The sequence below is a fragment of the Molothrus aeneus genome, chromosome 28, assembly GCF_037042795.1.
Source record: "Molothrus aeneus isolate 106 chromosome 28, BPBGC_Maene_1.0, whole genome shotgun sequence".
NCBI lineage: Eukaryota > Metazoa > Chordata > Aves > Passeriformes > Icteridae > Molothrus > Molothrus aeneus.
Genome location: NC_089673.1, coordinates 3785162 through 3805304, shown reverse-complemented (window position 1 = coordinate 3805304; position 20143 = coordinate 3785162). Strand labels below are relative to the sequence as shown.

At 55.9% G+C, this 20143-nt stretch overlaps 3 protein-coding genes across 5 annotated transcripts; all 3 read right to left on the bottom strand.

Annotated features, from left to right (window-relative positions):
• Positions 1 to 302: 302 nt before the first annotated feature.
• Positions 303 to 3536, bottom strand: LOC136567417 (amine oxidase [copper-containing] 3-like). The gene is made up of 4 exons (XM_066567023.1): positions 1952 to 3536; positions 1573 to 1858; positions 754 to 883; positions 303 to 605 (listed from the first exon to the last, which is right to left on the bottom strand). Exons 1-4 carry the CDS (start codon positions 3519 to 3521, stop codon positions 303 to 305), a joined length of 2289 nt encoding a protein of 762 aa, XP_066423120.1. The 5' UTR covers positions 3522 to 3536.
• Positions 3537 to 4512: 976 nt separating this feature from the next.
• AOC3 (amine oxidase copper containing 3) lies at positions 4513 to 9758 on the bottom strand. 3 transcript variants are annotated; one of them, XM_066567025.1, is made up of 4 exons: positions 8091 to 9758; positions 5948 to 6233; positions 5628 to 5757; positions 4513 to 5121 (listed from the first exon to the last, which is right to left on the bottom strand). In XM_066567025.1, the coding sequence occupies exons 1-4, from the start codon at positions 9655 to 9657 to the stop codon at positions 4837 to 4839; spliced, it is 2268 nt and encodes a 755-aa protein (XP_066423122.1). In that variant the 5' UTR covers positions 9658 to 9758; the 3' UTR covers positions 4513 to 4836. The 3 variants fall into 3 exon arrangements, with proteins under 3 accessions (XP_066423122.1, XP_066423123.1, XP_066423124.1); XM_066567026.1 differs by having other exon boundaries at positions 5628 to 5758; positions 6030 to 6233; XM_066567027.1 differs by lacking the exon at positions 8091 to 9758 and adding an exon at positions 7185 to 7768.
• A 4141-nt stretch (positions 9759 to 13899) lies between these two features.
• Positions 13900 to 20063, bottom strand: PSME3 (proteasome activator subunit 3). Its single transcript, XM_066567031.1, has 11 exons — positions 19947 to 20063; positions 19378 to 19410; positions 19015 to 19077; positions 18505 to 18609; positions 18174 to 18222; positions 17477 to 17589; positions 16936 to 17004; positions 16658 to 16725; positions 16270 to 16324; positions 16011 to 16097; positions 13900 to 15607 (listed from the first exon to the last, which is right to left on the bottom strand). Exons 1-11 carry the CDS (start codon positions 19986 to 19988, stop codon positions 15527 to 15529), a joined length of 765 nt encoding a protein of 254 aa, XP_066423128.1. The 5' UTR covers positions 19989 to 20063; the 3' UTR covers positions 13900 to 15526.
• Between the last annotated feature and the right edge of the window lie 80 nt (positions 20064 to 20143).

Here is a 20143-nt window from a genome sequence, read left to right as displayed (position 1 = left end):
TGCTGTGGCCAGCACTGTCCCCTGTGTGCACCGGTGATGGGAAGGAGGTGGAATCCCCATCCCAGAGGAGAGGAGTGGCTGTGGGAACCCCACAGTACACAAGGTGACATCCAGGGTGAAATAAAATCATTCCCAGGGGCTGCTTTTCAGAGGCTTTGGGTCCTCCTTTGCTGCACTGCTGAAATGAGAGCTGAGCTTCTCCCAACACCTGACCCCGAGCACAGGACAGCCTGGGCAGGACGGGGCAGGTCCTGGTGTGGGACAGAGACCCCCTGAGTGCCCACCCAGCAGCCCCTGGCCCATCAGAGCCCACCCAGAGGTGGTGCCAGGCTGAGGTTGAGGAAGCCCCCGAAGTGGAAGGGGGGCAGGCGGGGGGCACAGGTGGCAGCAGAGGACAGGCAGGCGAGGGGATTGTCCCCACATGCCCCAGCCTCCTGCTCACTGCTGAAGTACACACTGTCAGCTGAATCCACTGAGGGGTCCTCGCTGAAGTAGTTGTAGGGCCTCAGGAAAAAGCCAACACTGTTCCCCACTGTCACTGTGTTGGGGATGTCTTCAGCATGAGGGACGTGCAGGAAGCCCACAGTGATCCAGGCCACCAAGTCCTGGGAGAAGAGGAACGAGGCATCTGTCAGGCTGAGCAGGACTCTGCCAGCCCAGCAGCTGCTCAGCCTGGCTTGGGACAGGAGCAGCTTCTGTCCAGGATGGCCCCACAAGGTTCAGCTTCTCCCCACCCCAGGAAGCCCAGCTTACCTGGTTGGTGATGGTCTCATTGTTGATGAAGTCAGCAAAGGCCACAGTGGGTGTCCAGGGGTCGTTCTGGTTGTAGATGCTGGTGCTGGTGGGCTCCTCCTCCTTCCTCCGGGTGACAGCCAGCTGGTACCTGCCAGCACAGGGCTCACAGGGGCTTGTCCACACCAGCCTTGGCATTGCCAGCTGGGAGGCACTGCCAAACTGGGGCTGGGCATCCCCAGTCTGCCCTGGGGTGGGGAGGGAAAGGGCCAAGAGGGCAGAAATGGGCAGCAGCCCCAGCATCTCCAAGCTTTGTGGGGGATCCCTTGCTGCCTGTGGCTTTTCCAGCATGGCTGGAACACGGATGGATCCAGGTGCCAATGCTGTCTCTCAATGCCCAGTGCACTCCCTTAAGCCACATCTGCTTCTCCCCCACACAGACATCCCCAGCATGAGCTCCATCAGCTCACCCTGGCACTGAGACTGCTCTGTGCTGATCCCAAGCATTTTCCAAAGACATTCTGTCCTCGTGGGAAGATACCACAACCTGGCAATGCCAGTGCTTCCCTTAGGAATTCCTTCTGCAGCCTACTTCCCCTCAAAGGCAAAAACACATGGGGTTGCTCTAAATTAGTCTGACGTGGGGTGAGACTCCTGCCTGTGACCTACCATGAGCAGATGTTATTGAGCAACATCTCAAGGAAATTTCAGAGCCAAAAGCTATGCTTGTGTTTGCTTTAACCCTTTGTTTAACCCGTCCCTGCAGCCTGCTGCAGGCCTGCCCAGGGGTGAGAACCTCCCTCCACCAGGAGCAGAAGCTGCTGAGGCCTCAGCACCCACCTGCCCCAGCTGACAGAGCGCTCCATGGAGCTGTTGGTGGGCAGGTGCTTCCCAGCAAAGCTGATGACCTGGATCCTGTAGCTGCGTGGGTGCCCCCACTTGTTGGGATTGGGGCTGACAAAGGAGAGGTAGCGGGGCAGGGGGACATTGAGTGGGAATGCTGCCTCATCCTCCCTCTCCAGCCTTTCCCTGCGGAGGTGCGGCCGCTCAATGGTGCTCTGTGCGCTCCAGGGATCTTTGACAAACTCATACTCCATATCCTGGCTCTCCAGGGAGTTCAGCTGCCCTGTGAAGCAGAAGAGAAAACCCTCTCACAAGCTCTGCACCCCACAGAAGGCCACAGTAAACCACAGCCATGCACAAAGGTGGCCAGACCTACCATCAACGTCCAGGTCCACCTTGTAGTGGATATGGTGGATGTGCATCGTCCCCAGCGTGTGCGGCCCAACCCTGTTGCCATAGTCAGTGCCTCGGCCATGGAGGAAGGAGGAGCTGATGTAGCCCGTGGCGTGCACCCGGACCTCCACGGCCCCGGTGGCGTGGAACAGGAAATCCCAGATGTAATCGTAGTTGATGAGCGTGGAGATGGCGCGGATCACCAGCACGTTCTTCCGCAGCCCGCCGTAGTAGAAGGACTGTGAGTCGGAGAAGTGGCGCCTCAGAGGGAGGGCAGAGTCGTGCTCAAAAATGCAGAGGGAGTTTTGGTTGGTTTTGGGAGTGTCTGTCTCTGCCAGGTAGTGCCGGTCCACGTAGGTGGCTGTGTAGGGGCAGTCCAGGCCCCGCACCAGCTCGTAGGCGAACCGGCCGATGCCAAAGCTGCCGTCCAGGTAGCGGGTGGACATTCCCCCGGGAGAGTTGGAGCCGTACAGGGCCAAGGCTTCCTGCAGGCTCAGCTCATAGACAATCCTCTCCCCACGGTACCTGATGTCGAAGAGGCGCGGGCCAGTGTTGGGGTTCATGCCAAAGGCAAAGCTCCAGCCCTGGAAGGTGACGTGGTTGTTCCTGACACTGTAGCGGGGACCCTGCGGCTCAAACTGCAGCGGGCCCGGGGGCCCAGGAGGGCGCCGGGGCTTCATTGAGCCCAGCACTGCATCAGCCTGGGGCTGCTTCAGTCTGACCACCTCCAGTGCACCAGCCACAAACTCCTGCTCCAGATCCCCCGTGCTGGCAAAGTAGCGGCCGTTATAGAAGATTTTGCGCAGCTGCCACCGGGACACGTGCAGGTCCCCGTGGTCCACCAGCACCTCCAGCCCCACTGGGGACAGGTAGTAGCCAGTGCCAGCCACATTGTGGAAAAGAACAAACCAGGTCAGGCGGTCACCAGACTTGAATCCCCGTGGGGCTGTGGTGAGGGTGACCAGGTCGGTGCCGTCGGACTCACAGCAGGCGGTGAGGAAGAGCGGTGCCTTCCTCAGCTCTCTGTGGATGAGGGCGTTGATCTCCGCGTACTCCCTGCCCGTGACGGCCCTGCGGTGGTAGGGCACCTTCCCCCCGTACTTGCGCACCGTCACGTCCCGGTGGTACGCCGGCCTGGGCAGCGGCCCCACCACCAGCTCAGTGATGTTGGGCTCTGGCTGCTTCCCAAAGTACAGCACAGCCAGAGCCTCCCGGGGGGGACGAGCCCCCCCTGAGTCCAGGAACCGCAGCACCTCTGCCTTGGCGGGCACCTGCACGTCCAGCCAGGCGATGCAGTTCTCCGAGGGCTCGGCGCGCGACGCCTCCACCAGCGGCACCCCGAGGTGGCCCTGCAGGTACCGCACCACCTGCGACATCTCCTCGGCCGTCAGGTCAGCAAACACCAGGCTCTGGCCATCCTCCGTCTCCTCCTGCTCCGGGGGCAGGTGCTGGCACGTCCTGGGGCTCCTTTCCCTGGTCAGCAGCACGCAGACCAAAGCGAAGATCGTGGCTAAGGCCAGACCAAGGAGGATGAGCACGGTTTTGAGGCTCATGCCTGCTGAGGCACTGAGTGCTCTCTCACAGTCTGGCAGGACACGTTTCCAGCTGTGGAATCCTCCCAGCCACTCACTAGAGCAAGGGGCTGGGTTTATTTTCCTCCCCTGTTTCCTCAGCAGGGAACAGCCCCTGGAACTCGCAGGGGGGTGCAAGGGGACGTTCTCACACATTGCCAGGATTTGCTGGGAACCATAAAAGGCAGCTATGCTCTGCTTCCCTAGAGGGCCATAATTTTAAGTAAACTCAATGTTTGTACATCTGTCCTTCCCCTCTGGTCCCAGACCCTACACTGCAGAGCTTGGGGAGGATGGATGCAGTCGTTTAGGGGAAATAAGCACATTCTCACTTCTGCTCTCTCTCTTAACCCCGCAGATACTGGGCAGGCTGTAGAGATAAATCATCCCTGTGCAGAGCAGTGCTAAACACAGCACCCTGCCCCATCCTGACACAGCCCTGCCATCACTGCTGCTGTCAACATCCCCATGGTCCTACAGCCAGGAGGGAGGGGACAGCTCTTTGTCACCTTGCAAAGGTGCCCACTGGTCCTGAGTTACAGCCTAGCACAGATGGGGCAGCAAGGAGGGGAACAGAGGCACCAGAGCCCACCCTGGCAAACAGGCAGTGGCACTGGCCCTGCTGCATCACCAGCAGCCATCAAAGGTGAAATCATGAAAGCCATGAAACCCCTTCCTGCAAGGTCCTGTCCAGATCCCTCCCTTGTGCCCAGCACTGAGGGCCTGAGAGCCACAACCCACAGAGTCTTGGCCATGACCCAACCTCGCCCCAGCAGCAGCCACAGGGCTTGGTGCCAGTGCCCACCTCCACCCCAGCTTGTCCCTCCTGCCTCCAGCTGGACACCCCTGTGCCCTGACAACACCCAGAGCCACGCTGGGGTGGTTTGTGGGCACAGGAAAGATGGCAGAGAGCAGCACCACTCCCCAGGAGATGCTGCTGTTTTAAGTTGTAAGAATGAGACACTCGAGAGCATTGGACCAGCACCATTTTCATTATTTTAACCTGAGATATGCACTACACAGCACTTGCTTCTACAGCAGAGGAACAGGATTCTCTCCTGACTCTCCTCTGGCAATAGACTCAAATTCAGGAATTAACAGATAACATAGACTTCCATCTCACATCATACTAGGAAAATCATGTTTCCCTTTTCAAGAGCACTATTTCAAAAGCAATGATAAAACATGAAGTCACTGGACAACTGAAAATTGAGAGAACTTCACTAAAAAGCTGAAATTTGGAGACAGAACAGTCAGCCTGATGTCTCTGACCACATCTCCTCACCATCCTGCAGCATTAAAGCCTGCTCATATTTCGAAAACCATCAAAAGTGAACGGGGGGAAGTTTGGCAAACAAGAGGCAGTTTTGGGCAGGCAGGCAAGAGGGTTGATTTCACACGCTGTAAAGTCCTGCTCGCTGGTGAAAAACACACCATCCTGGGAGTATATAGAGGGGTCCAGGTCATAGTAGTTGTAGGGCCTCAGGAGAAAACCAACCGAGTTTCCCACGGTCACAGTGTTGGGAATATCCTCAGAGTGTGGAATGTGGAGGAAGCCAGCAGTTATCCAGGCAACCAGGTCCTAGGCAGGGAAGAGCCACAAGCCCAGGGTCACTTCAGGAGCTGCAGCAGCAGTGGCCAAAATACACGTGGGGCAGTGGGGAGTGACAGAAGAGAAGGAGGGGGACCCTGATGGGCACCAGCCAGCTCCCACACGCCCAGCTCCCCTCTCCTGGGAAAGAGCTCCCCCCTTCCCCAAAACCCGCCACAGCCATGGCTGCAGACATCCACCCAGTGGAAGGACCCTTGCTTTGACCTCCATGGCCTCACAGAGATTTTCGTGATGTTTCGCCAGCATTTCTCCACAGAGAGAAAGAAGCTTCTGCTCTGCACACACTCTCTGTGTTCTCTGACCCAAGTACCAAACAGACACACAGAGAAGGAGATGCTCAAACCCCCTTTCCTCTGGGCTGCTGCTCTCAAAGCTGGACCCAGTGTCCCAGGGGTGCTGCTGGAGCCTCTCTGCTCCTTGGGGCTCCCACTGAGCCTTGGCTGGGGGTCACATTCAGCCCAGGAAGCCCAGCTCACCTCGTTGGTGATGGTCTCGTTGTTGATGAAGTCAGCAAAGGCCACAGTGGGTGTCCAGGGGTCGTTCTGGTTGTAGATGCTGGTGCTGGTGGGCTCCTCCTCCTTCCTCCGGGTGACAGCCAGCTGGTACCTGAGGACAAGAAAAAAGAGGGGAGCAGCCCCCTGAGGCAGGGCAGAGCTAAATCAACTCCTGAAAGCCTGCAGAGCCCAGAAGAGTTCTTCCCTGTGCCTCCCATCCAGGGCCATCCAGCAATGCCTTCCCAGCTGGCAGGGCTGAGGGGGTCTCTGGGAACCTGCCCTGCCAGCCAGAGCAGCCTGACCTTGCCCAGCTGATGGCTCTCTCCATGGAGCTGGCCTCAGGGATGTGGTCCCCTGCAGAACTGGTGATCTGGATCCTGTAGCCACGCTGGTGGCCCCACTTGTTTTTGCTGTTGGCAGCAAAGTAGATGTATCTGGGCATCTTGGAGTGGAGCAGGAAGGCAGCCTGGTCTTCTGTGTCCAGGACTCTCTTGGTGAGTCGTGGCCTCTCTATCTGCTGCTCTGGGCTCCAGGGAGCCTGTGCCATCTCAAACACCATGTCATGGGCCATGAGGGAGTTTTTTACCCCTGTGAAGTCAAAACAAAGTCGCTGAGGAGAGTCCCCACGGTGCCCTGCTCCCCAAGGACATCACAGAGCCAGCTCTCCCTGCACCCTGGGCTCTGAGCAGCCCAGGAGCAGCTGCTGCTCTGCAGCTCCCCATGCCAGGACAACACCCCATGTGTGGATCTATGGCTGGACACTTGTCCAGGCTGGGCAGCACCACTGGGCAGCAGAGACAAGAGGGGACAAGGGATGAGCCTCACCCCAGGGCAGAAAAACAGGTTTGCCTCCCATTTTCTTCCCTGTTTGCCTCCACAGTCTAATTAACAAGAGCATGGCCTTTGTTAGTGCTCATCCTGCACAGTGGAGGCCCCTGCAGCAGCCTGGGTGCTGCACACATTTGCACATCACAGACAAGAGCAGTGTTGGGCTGCTCTCAGGCCCTGCCACAAAGAAGAGAAGTGGGCCCAAGGTTTGGAGCAACAGGAGCAAATCAGCCTGGGGATGAGGTGGCAAAAGGCTGCTGAGAGCATTTGATGGCCAGTGACTGTGCAGGTCTGACAGAGGGGTTATTGCCCAGAACCTCCTGCCTGTCCCACCATGAAGTCCCTCTGTGTTCTGCTCCTTTGACACGAGTTCTCAGCTTCCATAAAAACCATTTCAGAGCTGAACTTGTGGTCTGTGAAGGTCTGAGCCCCACAGAAGAAGATCCATGCACAGCTGAGCTCTTTTCCTTTCTTTTTCTCACATGAACAAATCTTCTAAGCCCACACCTCCCCTGGCAGTATTAACAGTGACAGTCTGATTTCATCTGCCTTCTCCCTGTTCCTGCAGTTCTGCCACTCCCCCACTGCAAGCACACCACCCTGCCCCACAAGTGGGAAGGAAAACCTGAATGACCACCAAAAAAGTAAAGTTCTTTGAGAAGTATTTAGAGAGACTACTTTTTCAAAAGGAGAGACAAGATCCAGACCTACCTGCCACATCCAAGTCCACCTTGTAGTTGACAAAATGAGTGTTTATCATACCCAGGGTGTGCTCCCAAAGTCTATTGCCATATCTCAGGCCATCCCCACGGAAAAAGGATGAGCTTGGGTACCCCGTGGCCTGCACCTTGCCCTCCAGGGCCCCGTTCTGGTAGAGGATGAAGTCCCACACGTAGTCGTAGTTGCCCACGGTGGCGATGGAGCAAAGCACCAGAGCAGAGTTGACCACCTGAGGCTGAGCATCCCTGCACTTCCAGCACTCACTGGGAGCAGGGGGCTGCTCCTGGGCTCAAAAACCCTGTGCAGACATCCACTGCCAGACTGTGACTGCACAGGGGAGCAGGGGACCTCACTGGGTGGCTGCAGTGGCTGCACAACTCAGGATTGAGTGTTCCCCCAAGAGAAGAAGGGAGGGATCTGCAGGAGCTCAGCCCCACGGAGCACCAGGACAAGCTGCCCTGCTTTACATGGGGCAGCGAGACACCAGGAGGGTTTTCCTAAGGGAGGAGGAGTGCCAGGAGCAGCAGCAGGCTCTGTGAAAGCAGGCTCACTGCGTCTGTGCTCAGACAGGGCCAACTCCCTGTCTGCCCGCCCGTGCCTATGGCAACACACACCATGCCAGACATGAGGCCTCAAGGAAACACAAACATTTTTCAGCTGCTACCTTTCATACTTTCCCTGAGCTGAACACAGAGCTCCCAGAAATTCCCACTGCTTTCCACCCAGTGACCTTGACAGACAGACTTTATATATTGAAAAATAATTTTGCAATGAAAGAAGAGGTTAGGAGAATAAAGAAGCAGAGTTCTGATGTCAGTTATTAGGAACTGTATGGAACCTCAAAGCTCTGGGGCTTATCAGAACAATGGCAGACATTAAAAGAAGATCCAGACCTACCTGCCACATCCAAGTCCACCTTGTAGTTGACAAAATGGGTGTGTATTGTACCCAGGGTGTGCTCCCAAAGCCTATTGCCATATCTCAGGCCATCCCCATGGAGAAAGGATGAGCTTGGGTACCCCGTGGCCTGCACCTTGCCCTCCAGGGCCCCGTTCTGGTAGAAGATGAAGTCCCACACGTAGTCGTAGTTGCCCACGGTGGCGATGGAGCGCAGCACCAGAGCCGAGTTCACCAGCCCCCCGTAGTAGAGCGACTGCAAGTTGGAGTAGTGGCGCCTCAGAGGCGAGCCCAGGTTCTGCTCAAAGATGCAGAGCGAAGCCTTCCTCTTCTTGGGCCTCAGGCTGTCAGACAGAGAGAGCGTGTCCACAAAGGTGGCCAGGTAGGGGCAGTCCACCCCTGGCACCAGGGGCGAGGTGTAGCGCCCCAGGCCGAAGCTGCCGTCCATGTAGCGGGTGGACATCCCCGCCGGGCAGTTGGAGCCGTACACGGACAGCGCCTCCTGCACGCTGATCTCGTAGGCAACCCTCTCCCCCTTGTGTCGGATGTCAAACAGCCGCAGGCCCCTGCTCACGCTCATGCCAAAGGCAAAGCTCCAGCCCTGGAAGAGCACCTGGTTGTTCCTGACCCTGTAGCGGGGACCCTGCGGCTCGAACTGCAGCGGGAACGGCGCGGCCGCGGGCGCTCGAGGCTTCATGGAGGAGAAATCCCCGTCCTGTGGCGCCCTCCTCACCTTCTCCACGCTGATCCGACCCTGCACGTAGGCGCTCTCCAGCTGCACCATGTCCCTGTAGTACTGCCCGTTGTAGAACACCCTGCTCACCGCCCACTCCGACACGTCCAGGCTGCTATGGTCCACCAGCACCTCCAGCCCCACGGGGTGCAGAAAGAATCCGCTCACGTTCTGAAACAGGACAAACCAGGTGACCCTGTCCCCAGACTGGAACCCACGGGGAGCAGCTGTCACGGCGGCAAGGTTGGCTCCATCGTACTCCATGACTTGCTGCATGAAAGCTGGAGCTGAGGGGAACACTTGGCTCTTCAGAAAGCCTCCAATCTGCTTGTACTCAACAGCCAGCGTGGGCCTGCGGTGGTAGGGCACCTTCCCCCCGTACTTGCGCACCGTCACGTCCCGGTGGTACGCCGGCCTGGGCAGCGGCCCCACCACCAGCTCGGTGATGTTGGGCTCTGGCTGCTTCCCAAAGTACAGCACAGCCAGAGCCTCCCGGGGGGGACGAGCCCCCCCTGAGTCCAGGAACCGCAGCACCTCTGCCTTGGCGGGCACCTGCACGTCCAGCCAGGCGATGCAGTTCTCCGAGGGCTCGGCGCGCGACGCCTCCACCAGCGGCACCCCGAGGTGGCCCTGCAGGTACCGCACCACCTGCGACATCTCCTCGGCCGTCAGGTCAGCAAACACCAGGCTCTGGCCATCCTCCGTCTCCTCCTGCTCCGGGGGCAGGTGCTGGCACGTCCTGGGGCTCCTTTCCCTGGTCAGCAGCACGCAGACCAAAGCGAAGATCGTGGCTAAGGCCAGACCAAGGAGGATGAGCACGGGTTTCAAGTTCATGCCTGCAGCTGGTCCAGCAGCATTCAGAGACTTTCAGAGCAGGCTTTCCAGCTCCTGCCTCTGTCAGTGTATGCTGCACTGGATGGATTAGCACAGAAAGTACAAAAGACTGGGAGAGGCTAGGGGAGGAGATCTGAAACCCTTGGTGACCAGAAAGGGCAGATCTCCTCTCAGCTGCAGCCTCTTTGGTCCTCCTTCACGGCAGTGCCCTGAAAGAACTTGTGGAGATGTAGGGTCAGTGACTCAGACAAGTTCCACATAATTCCGTTACTTTTTCAGTCCAGCCTGCTTTCCTGAGGCTGCCTGTAAAAACGGAGACTCTGCAGTCAGCCTGAGGTGGCTGTGACCACTGTGAGGCTCTGACAAGCTGGGAATTGTTGCCACACTGTACAATTTCACCTCTTTACAAGTCACCGATTTTCCTTGTTTATCAGGCTGCTTCCCTGTAAACATTCCCTCTGGCAACACCATTCCAAGCTTGGAGTTACTTTTTATTTAATTTTTTTCAGTCTTCCACATGGAAGCCTTTGCTGAAAACACATCCTCCTGTGTAGCAGGAGAAAAACTTTGGCAGGCATGGAGGTGTAGTTCAGGATGAGAATCAGGCACCAACATGCTGTGAACAACCAGCTCTTAGAACACCTCAGAACAGCTCTGAGCCAATTAATCCCCAGCACTGCACTGCCACAGGATCATCCAGCCTCTGCCTCCAATTCAGATAAATTGAGGTGCAGCTTCCTAGAGGTTCCCTCAAGGAGAGAAGGACCCTGAACCTGCCCCTGGCAGCAGCTGAGGGCAGTGCCTGCTATCAGTGCCCAGGCTGGGCAGCCACATCCGCCCTGTGCCACCCCAAGAACATTCCCCAGCTGTGCTGCTCACAGCCCTGGCAGAGCAGGGCCGCCAGAAGGACCTGGTGCTCCCTCCTGCCACGCAGCAGATGCTCGGGGTAGACAAGACTCACCACCTTGGCTCCAGTCCCAGAGCTGGTGCTGAGCAGGACAAGGCATCCAAGAGAACCAAGGCTGGAGATTCAACCCAATATTTCCACTCCTGCTGCCAGCCTCACCTCACCTCACCTCACCCTCGTCCTCTCTTCCTTGCATCAGTTTCCTGATGGGAGACAGCACCCACCAGCCCCTGGTTGTTCCTCTGCAGCAGATCCTGCCTGGCTCAGCCCCTCTGTGTCCCCTGTGCTCAGACACCAGGCTGGGAGGCAGAAGGGCCACGTTGCTGTGGGACACACTCCATTATCCTCACCACCACTGGCAGCCTGAGCCTTCCTCGGGGCAGGCTGCAGCTGTGGAGGCCAGGGACACACTCAGCCTGTCTGTGCCAGCACAAAGGGCTCTGCCTCACCAGCCAGGAGAGCCTCAGAGCCTCAGCCCTGCTTCATGAGGCCACAGAGCCAGCAAAGGGGCTCACTGCAGCACAGACACAGCAATGGGCAGGGACAGCACAGGGAAAAACAGAGCTGTGGCTGGATGGGACACAGCAGAAATGCCTGCTCTCATCACTCCCAGCAGCAGAATCAAATGCCTCTGAGTAACCCCAAACAAGGCAAAGCAGCACTGATTTCCTAGGCAGTCAGGTTTCAAGGATTACCTGAGGATAGGCTTGGAAGAAAAATTCCCTTTTGGTTTTGGCCTGGAACACGGTGCCCATTTCATTTGGGGCACAGAGCAGCAGCTCTGCTGTCCTGGGTGAGATTTGGAGCACAGAGCAGCAGCTCTGCTGTCCTGGGTAAGGTCTGGAGCACAGAGCAGCAGCTCTGCTGTCCTGGGTCAGGTTTAGAGCACAGAGCAGCAGCTCTGCTGTCCTGGGTCAGGTCTGGAGCACAGCCAGGACATCCTGCTGCCTCCCAGGAACAGGACAAGTGTTCTGCTGCCACACACACCAGCAGAGCCAAGGTGAGACTGCAGCACAACCCCCATGGCTTCAGGACAAAGCTCAGTGGACTTTTCCTTTGAGAAGCACACAGAGAGATTGTTCAGGTTTGACTTCACCCCTTGGGTTTGCATCTGCAGCTCCTCAAAGCCACGGCTCAGGCTGCAATTACAGAAGGGCCCTTTCCAAGCAGCACAGCAGTAGTTTAGGAAAACTCCACAGGCCTTCCTGCCCCACAAATCACAACTCAACCCTGCAGCTGGGCTGAGAGAAATCCAGAAATAGACTGTGGGAACACTCCTGGTTCTCTCTGCATGTTGGGGGCTTGGAAAGAAAGAGAAACCCTAATCTGTACTGACATCCCCATGACAAAGCAACCACAGCACACACCCCAGGGCTGCTGGATAAGGATGGCAGCTTTCTGCTTTCTCCTGTGCCATGGAGGCCTTGTCTGATAACAGGGTTTTTAGTACTGTCTGTTTCTGCTGGACTTTTCCAGCTCTGTTTCAGAATAAATCAAACAACCCTAAATCCACCTCCATTTTGCAGTAGGAATTTGAGGAAGCAGAGTAATTAACTAAGCCTGCAGAGCCAGAACCTGTGTCACAATAGCTGCCTGATGGGAAGCAATGAGGGATCTTTGGGGGCCACACACACCATGGAATTGCTCTCCAAAAGGAGCCTGCAGCAGCTTAAAGCTAACCTAGAATTAAAGAAATTGCACGTCTCTGTAACTTGTAACTTGTTTATGACCTGCTCAGTGCACGTACTGCTGCCCACATGCCAGCCCCCAGTGTGACCAGCCCATCACTGACCCACATCCCATGGAGAACTCACTTCCTACCCGTGTTTTATTTGGGCTATTTTGGCTAAAACCCGTGTTCTATTTTGGCTACATGGCCGCTTTTAGGCACTGCCCATCTGATATTTGCTAAATTGCCCATATTCCCCAAACATAGCAAGGGAGATGGGAGTGCTGTTTTTCACGCACACAGAAAGGTAGAGGTGGCAAAAAATAGCATCTGAAATTTACTGAAACCCAAACCAGATGCAGACAGGTTTTGTCTTGGGGAAAGGGCACAGGAGGAAAACCCCAACACTCCTAAACACCAGCAAGGCTTGAGGCTTGAGCAAGCCCCAAAGCAGAGCTCAGACTTTAGAAAGCTCCCACTCCCAATGCCTCACCTCAGGGGTCAGCTTATGCAAAGCACAACAGTGGGACCTGCCTGACCCTTCCTCCATTCCAGCTGTGCTGCTGGCAGTGCCTGTGGCTGCCCACAGCTGCTGAGCCATTATTCTCCTCCCCTGCATTAAGCTGGGATGTCTCAAGGGCTGGTGAAGCAGAGAGCCCTGACTGCACTCTGCAGCTGTTCCCACACAACAAACCCTCCCCTGCTCCCACAGATGAACCCCAATTCCTGCCAGCACCTGCCGAGACAATTGTCCTGGGTGCTCCATCCTCCCGTGGCACTGCTGGCTCCCTGGGAGCTCAGATTTTTTGACTGTGGTGAGGAGGAGCCCCTCAAGCTGCACCACACCAAGTCCTGCCAGCAAGTCCTTCTTCCTTTGGGCTCTGCTCCAGCTGCCTTGGCCCTGGGATGTGTGTGTGGCTCAGTGCCCCCTCCCTGCAAGGGCCAGGCACCTGCAGGGCTTTCCCACACTGCAGGAACCTCCCTGCACAAGGGGCTGCTCCTGTTCCTGGGCAGCTGGAGCTGCCACAGCCAGAGCCCCAGTCTGGAGCTGCTCCCAGGGCCTGTCACAGCCTCTGCTGGGCAGCAACCCCAAACAGGCACCAAACTCTGCACCCTCTGCTGGCTCAGAGGGGCTGAAGCCCTGCAGGACATCAGGAAAGTTTTGAGTGCCCCTTGAGAGGCCTCTGTGCCCCAGCAGGCAGGCAGGAACAGGATGATGCCCAGAAGAACAGAGGGCACTGTGGCTGGGGACAGCAGGGCAGCTGCCTCTGCTGGGTACCACACACAGGGAGCAGCCAGGAGCAAGAGATGTGTGCCCCACAGAGACATCCAGGACAGCCAAGAGACACCTGCCCAAAGGACAGAGAAAGCCTGGAGCAACTGCAGGCTCAGAGAAACACCACACCTGTTTGAACTGGGACAGCCCAAGTCCCGCACTGGGCTGAGATGGGACAGATTCCATCAAACCCAAGCCCATGGGTAAAATCATGCCCAGTGTGAGGTATTGCTGATGGAACAGAAACAACCTGCACAGCAGATTAGTTTATAACAAAGAGGAATGAAAAGAACGAAGGGAAGGAGCAACTGAATGTGAGAAAGGCAGAACCAGAACTGGACACTAAAAGTGCATGGCCTAAGAGCCCAGCATCACACACAGGGGGCTGCCTTGAAAGAATTCCAAGTACCTCATTTTAATTTCTTGACATGGTAAAAGTTTACATAGGTTCATCTGGCAAAGAAAGCTGAACAAATTAAAAGGAATCAATACAAAGAAACACAAGGGGAAGTGCTGCTCCCAGACAGCAGCTCAACGCAGTTGGTTTGTTACTGAATATTTATTAGCGGGAAGACTAAGAGTTGACTTAACTACAAACAACAACAGAAGAGTCTATAGCAAGGGCCAGCAGCCCCCCACACTCTGGGCAAATCCCTGGGAAACCAGCAAGAGACAACATGGCTCTTAGATGTGGAAGCAGAGAAAAAAAAAAAAAAAAACAAAAAAACAAACCTAAAAACAAAGTAAAAAAAATAAGGGAAGAAAGTTCATTCCATTTGTCACTGTTGTTACAATGAGATTAACACAACTCTTAAGGCTACTGCACAATAAGAATATACAGGTGTAACAGCGAGACCTGGGAAACAGCAAGGTTCCTGAAACAAATGATTTAACGTTCCCTGATTAAGGGACTTAAGTAGAAATACTATAAATAAGAAAATTTTGAAGCCTGCAGCGTTATGGGCCCACTTGCCACACACAAAAACCGACGCAGTACAACCAGTCATTCCCAAGGGGGTTTGTAATGGACCACGAAATGTTCTGGCAGCTTGGAGGAGTCACGAGGCACGGGAGTGTGCCCTTTGCAGGGGAAAGACTGCAAGGTCTGCAAGGTGCCAGGTGGGTATCAGCCACCCTCACCGTCAAGCACCAGCTGTGGCAGCCAGCCTGCTCTGCCCAGGCACCAGGAAGCACTGCCAGGGACAGGGGGACTCAGTCTGATCACATGCAGAGAGATATTTTAGGACTTTAGCATCAGATCTCCAGCCCCTCCCTTCCCTCAGCCCAGGCAAAAGCAGCCCATGCTGAAGGGGCAACTGGGATGTATGTGAAGGAACATTGGTTTTAGCCAAGAAAGTGGCTCTAGTCAAATGGCAGAAGCCACCTGAGCTCATGACAGCCAGGACAGCACCAGCTCTAGTTCCAAGCATTTGCCTCATGCTCTGCACTGATCCAGACAGGAGTGGTGAGGCAGAGCCCTGTGGGGCAGGCTGAAAGGGAGTGCAGATGGCTCAGTGGCACCAGAGCACAGCTGCCAAGGGGCAGGGTCCCTGATCAGTGCAGAGCTGGTGGCAGAGGGGCCTGGCCACAGCCAGCAGTGGGGACAGAGCTTCCCTGCTGTGGCACTGCCAGGCTGCCCTTGTGCTGGGCTGTCTGCCCTGCTCCAGAGACCCCAGTGCAGCCACCAGACAAGAGATGGGACAGGACAAGGGCTTGGTCTATAGTGTTGTTCCCACTCAGGTAGGAAGCAAGGCATGAAGGAATGTCCCTGCCTGGCTGCAGCAGCCTCTGGGGCGGCCAATGCAGCATGGCCTCTACTACCAGTGACTAGAGGAAGAGGGAGAGCTCCTGAGACCTGAACAAAACCAATCACAAAACTAGGCAAGAATTTCTTTAGAGTTTAACTAAGAATGCAATACTATTTCCAGCCAGTTTCCCATCTCGATAGTCACGTAACAAACCAAGGCAATGACGGTCTTTAGTTGACTGAACAGTTCTCAAGTTCAAACGTTGACACTTAATAGAGGGTCTCAGCATTGCTGCTCCGAGGCCTCTTGATCTTCTCGATGTTTTTAAGGATCATGTCATGCAAAGTGACCTGCAAAAAGGAAGAACAGGACTCAGACAGGAAGCCAGCCATCCAGCTTCCACCATAAGCACTGGTTACCACAGCAGCACCACCCTCAACCCTTGTGTGCAACCACACACCTGGTTAAGGTAAGGCCTTCCTTCAGCCAGACCTTACAGAAACCAGTATATAGAATACCAAAAACATTCATTCAGAAACCCTAGGATTGCCTTGTACTGTATGAAGAGCTGAGGATCAGATTCTCACAAATATTTAGCACTATGGCCCTGTGAGCACTGCTGGAAACATCTGCATTTCTGAGAGATGGTGGAGAAACACTTCACTGGAGGCAAAGTGGGAAGCAGGCAGGCTCAGGGGGAAAGGGCAGAGGAGCAGCAGCAGGAGCACAGTGTGACTGTGTGCTTTCACTCACATATTGATTTCTCAGCTCTGAAATGATGAGGCGCAGACTAATGTACTCCTTCTCGTCGATCTCCGTCACGGTGCGGCGATAATCCTCCTGTGGGGCACACACAGCTCAGCCCAGGCTCCCACAAAGCACCCCAGCCTCAGCTCAATCCTCACAGGATCCCCTCCTCTTCCCCCAGCACCCTCAGCTCAGACAGGACAGTCACAAAGCAGCTCAGAGTCCCAGCATCAACATGGAAATCTGCACGTCCCCGCTGACTTACCACATGAGGGTACTTGGCTATTTTGGAAACCAACTTTGCTCTTGTGATATAGTATCTGGCAGGTAAAGAGAGAGATTAAAGCTCAGATAAATAACCAGGATTATATTCAGGTCCAAGCTGCCCTCTAACAACAGCTGGAGAACCCTTCCCAAAAACATTATTCTTCTAAGGAGATCCCAAAAAAGATCCCAATAAAGCTATTTTGGAAACCAACTTTGCTCTTGTGATAGAGTATCTGGCAGGGAAAGAGAGAGATTAAAGCTCAGATAAACAGCACCAGGATTATTTTCAGGTCCAAGCTGCCTTGCACAACAGCTGGAGGACCTTTCCCAAAAACATTCCTCTTCCAAGGAGATGCCAAAACAGAAGTCTGCTCTTGCATGCCCACCTAGAAATCTGGTCCAGGTAAGATGCTGCCTCACTCTCCACAGTCCGAAGCTCAGCAACTGTTTCTTCCTGCAGGGGAGACAAGGAAAGTTACCTCCAGTAGGCTGCTGCTGGCCTTCAGGGCTCAGGAAGCACTGTCTCAGCAGCACCACATCAAGTGCAGGTTTGGGTTTTGAAATCCAAGCCAACCCCATGACTGCAGCTGCTGGATATCATGAACTGAAGGATTCAGAGGAAGCCCAGAGATCCAAGCCCCTGGACTAGACAGCAGTGCCTTACCTGAATAGAAACACCAAAGTTGTTCCCATCCTCTATCCTGGGAATGAGAAGCTGCACCCACATTTTGACCTGCAGTGGAGAGATCACAGCACTGACCAATGCCAACATCTGCACAAAGATTTCTCTCAGGAACGTCAGCAAAAGCTCCCAGGACCCTGCCTTTGCAACAGAGCTCATGATCAACTGCTGCAGGTCCCTTATGCCCCTCTAACACTTCCAAGATCATTTCCCACATGGCTGGGATGCCATGCAAGCCAGCACAGGCCCAGCTTCCCATGGAAAGCTCTCCTCACCATGCCACAGGAGCTCCTGGCAGGAGTCTGTGCCTGGGCAAAAGAAGGGCAAGGCAAAGCCTCATGAGGCCTGATAACAGACATCCTTCTCCTTCAGGTGAACCACAGAGCTCCCCAAGGGTTTCAGCTGCCAGACAGGACAAAGCCCTGCCTCTCCTCATCTGCAGCACAGAGGGACGTGCTCCTCCCACAGCTCCACCTCTGCAGGAGTAAAACCACCCCTCTGCCTCCCCCTGCTCCAGGCTCACCGTATTGCACTTCTCAATGAGCAGCCTGATCTCTGGTTTCACTTTCTCAATGATGTCCACCAGCTGCTGGTTGCTCTTCAGCATCCCATTGGGCATCACAAACACTTTGGTACCTGTGGCAGAGACAAACCCTCAGGGTCAGGGATTCACAGCAGCAGCTGCACCAGGGCTGGACCAAGGGGCCACCTGAGCCTCACTCAGCTCCCACCACGGCCAGAAAGGGGCTGAGCCAGGCTGTGGATACCTGCAGGGAAAGGGAAATGGGACAAGCAGTGACCACAAGGGGAGGAAAGGAGAGAACACAGAGCAGGATGAGACTGAAGAGCTCAAGGATGCTGAGCACAAAGGGTTTTCCTGGTGCACAAGAAGTTTCTGTCTCAGCTTAATGCAAAGCCTGGAATGTTCTTCCAGACAAAGAGAGGAACTGCACAGAGCCACCAGGAGTTCAGCAGCCTCTGTCAGCAGGCCAGGATCCAGCCAAGCACTACTTATGTCTATCAGAGAAGTACTAATTATGCTTCTAAGAGCTGGAACCTGACTCCTCCACATCAAAACATCTGTAGGTCAGGCTCTGGCCTGCATGATCAGCAGCTGCTGTCAGGGCAGGGCAAGTGGGGCTTGCACAATTTGCATCTCCAAGGCTCAGTGCAGCAGTTCAGGGGGCAGGCAGCAATACAAGGGACTTGGGGAGTCTTACCCTGAAAGGTCTCTTCGTGGTCTTCCAGCTTCCTCTTTTTCATATTTGGCTAAAATATACAAAATGTTTTACTCACAAACTAATTGTAAGCTGTAGAAATGTTGTAAAGGAAACAAAAAATAAAAAGGAAAACTTAGAGCCCTGGTTTCTGAGCACTCTTCCTTAAATCCTAGGAAGAGCTGTAGAGCAGTGTTAGCTCCAGGCTTGAGAGATCAATCTCTAACAGCCCCTGAGCCAAGGCCTGGTATTAAATAAGAATATCCAACCCCAGCAGAGAGCAAACCATGCAGTTTGAACAGGAGCTGGATCACAGCCAGGAGAGTAACCTTACCCCATCCAGTCCATCATGGCTGTTGGTGAGAAGAATTGGGTCAGGCACTGGGAGGTTCATGTCCGAATGGATCTGAGTCAGATCATGAATATTCAGGATGGGTTCCTGCAAAATAAAGCAGATTTGTTACTTGATCACGAGCTAACAAATTCTGCCACACCAAACACAAGAAGAGAAAAGATTCAGGCCTCCTTTTTGTCCAAAATTAGCATGAATGAAGATAAAAAGCCTGGAAATAGACTGTGGAATCCCTACCCATGAGTCCAGGCCATGATGTCCCTGTGAGAGCCCAACACTGCCAGGGACAGCCCAGTGGGGAGAAAAATAAATGTGAGAGATCACAGAAAGCAAACTGCACAAGACAGCACCCCTCCAGAGCCAAGAGCACTGCAGCTGCTGGCTTGTGTCCCTGCAGCAAGGGGAGATGCTCAGAAAACAGCCCTGGAGAGACCTGCCACAACACTTTCAAAACGTAGCTGCAAGTGGAAAAGGATACAAGGCACACCCTACCTTAAGGAATCCATCGAGTTCTAACAGCTTCTTTGGAAAAAAGTTTGCTACGAGGTCTTCAGCCTAAGAGAGAAAGAAAGAACAGTAATGTGCAAGAAGGCCACGTGGCTCCCACCAGCAGGCAAGAACAGCAGGGAAATCATCTGTGCACAAGCAGGAAACAAAGAGAACCCCAGTGCTTCCTGCTGCCAACACCAAACAAAGCGCAGGTGAGAAGAAAGCCACGGGGTTCAGGAGGCTCACAGCAGGGAGAGGGCATCAGTTGGGTGCTGCTGAGCTTCCAGGGCAGGCCCAACCCACGGCTGAGTGTGTCAGAAAGATAAGGCCAAAAAAACCCATTCCTGCTCGGCCCATGGCACTCACCTCACTCGTGATCCGCTCCCTGAAGGAGTCAACCTACAGAACGAAACAGGGACACGTCAGGGTGGCTCTGAACAGCCGGGGAGGCCGCGCTGAGCCCCGCATGACCCTCCCGGCTCAGCTCCCGCTCTCCCGGGGGACCGGGAGGAGCCAGCCAACACCGAGCGGGGGCTGCCCGGAGCGGCTCCGTCCGCCCGCCCCGACCCCGGGCGCTGCAGGGAGCTGGAAACCGGGAGAGAAGATCCTCAGATCCTCCGGGCCGTCCCCCGGGGCACACGGGCCCGGCTCGGGGGCGGCCGCAGCCCAGCCCCGGCCGCATCCCCGCCCCCCGGCGCTGCAGGGCCGGGCGGGGGTGGAGACACCGGGGTCCCGTCGGGGCGGGCAGGCCGCGCTCGGCGGCCGGGTTGGAACGGCCGGGAGGCACCGTGGGGCGGCCCCAAGCCCGCCCCGCCCCGGGCCGGCGCCAGCAGAGCTCGGTGCGGGCCGGCGGGGCGGAGGCGGCCGCCGAGCGGGGCCGGAGCGGGGCCGGGCGAGGCCAGGCAGGGCGGGGCGAGCGGCGGGGCCGGGCGCACCTTGAGCTTCACCTCCGGGTCCACCTTGAGCAGCGAGGCCATGGCGGGTCCGGTCTCGGGGCCGCTCCGCTTCCCCGGGGCCCACACCGGAAATGACCTCACGCCGCGCGCCCGCCAATGCCGCGCGCGCCCGCCGCCCGCGTGACCGGCCCCCACCGCGCGCGCGCGCGCACGCGCCGCCAGCTCCCGGCAGCTCC

Coding starts and splice junctions, on each gene's coding strand:
- LOC136567417 (XM_066567023.1), bottom strand. CDS start 3,521: ATGAGCCTCAAAACCGTGCTCATCCTCCTTGGTCTGGCCTTAGCCACG. Junction 1,859..1,951: donor GGTGGACCTGGACGTTGATG/GTAGGTCTGGCC, acceptor TCTGCTTCACAG/GGCAGCTGAACTCCCTGGAG. Junction 606..753: donor ATGAGACCATCACCAACCAG/GTAAGCTGGGCT, acceptor CTCTTCTCCCAG/GACTTGGTGGCCTGGATCAC.
- AOC3 (XM_066567025.1), bottom strand. CDS start 9,657: ATGAACTTGAAACCCGTGCTCATCCTCCTTGGTCTGGCCTTAGCCACG. Junction 5,758..5,947: donor AGAGCCATCAGCTGGGCAAG/GTCAGGCTGCTC, acceptor TCTTGTCCTCAG/GTACCAGCTGGCTGTCACCC. Junction 5,122..5,627: donor ACGAGACCATCACCAACGAG/GTGAGCTGGGCT, acceptor TTCCCTGCCTAG/GACCTGGTTGCCTGGATAAC.
- PSME3 (XM_066567031.1), bottom strand. CDS start 19,988: ATGGCCTCGCTGCTCAAGGTGGACCCGGAGGTGAAGCTCAAG. Junction 19,411..19,946: donor ACCCGGAGGTGAAGCTCAAG/GTGCGCCCGGCC, acceptor TTCGTTCTGTAG/GTTGACTCCTTCAGGGAGCG. Junction 18,223..18,504: donor GCCATGATGGACTGGATGGG/GTAAGGTTACTC, acceptor TGTATATTTTAG/CCAAATATGAAAAAGAGGAA.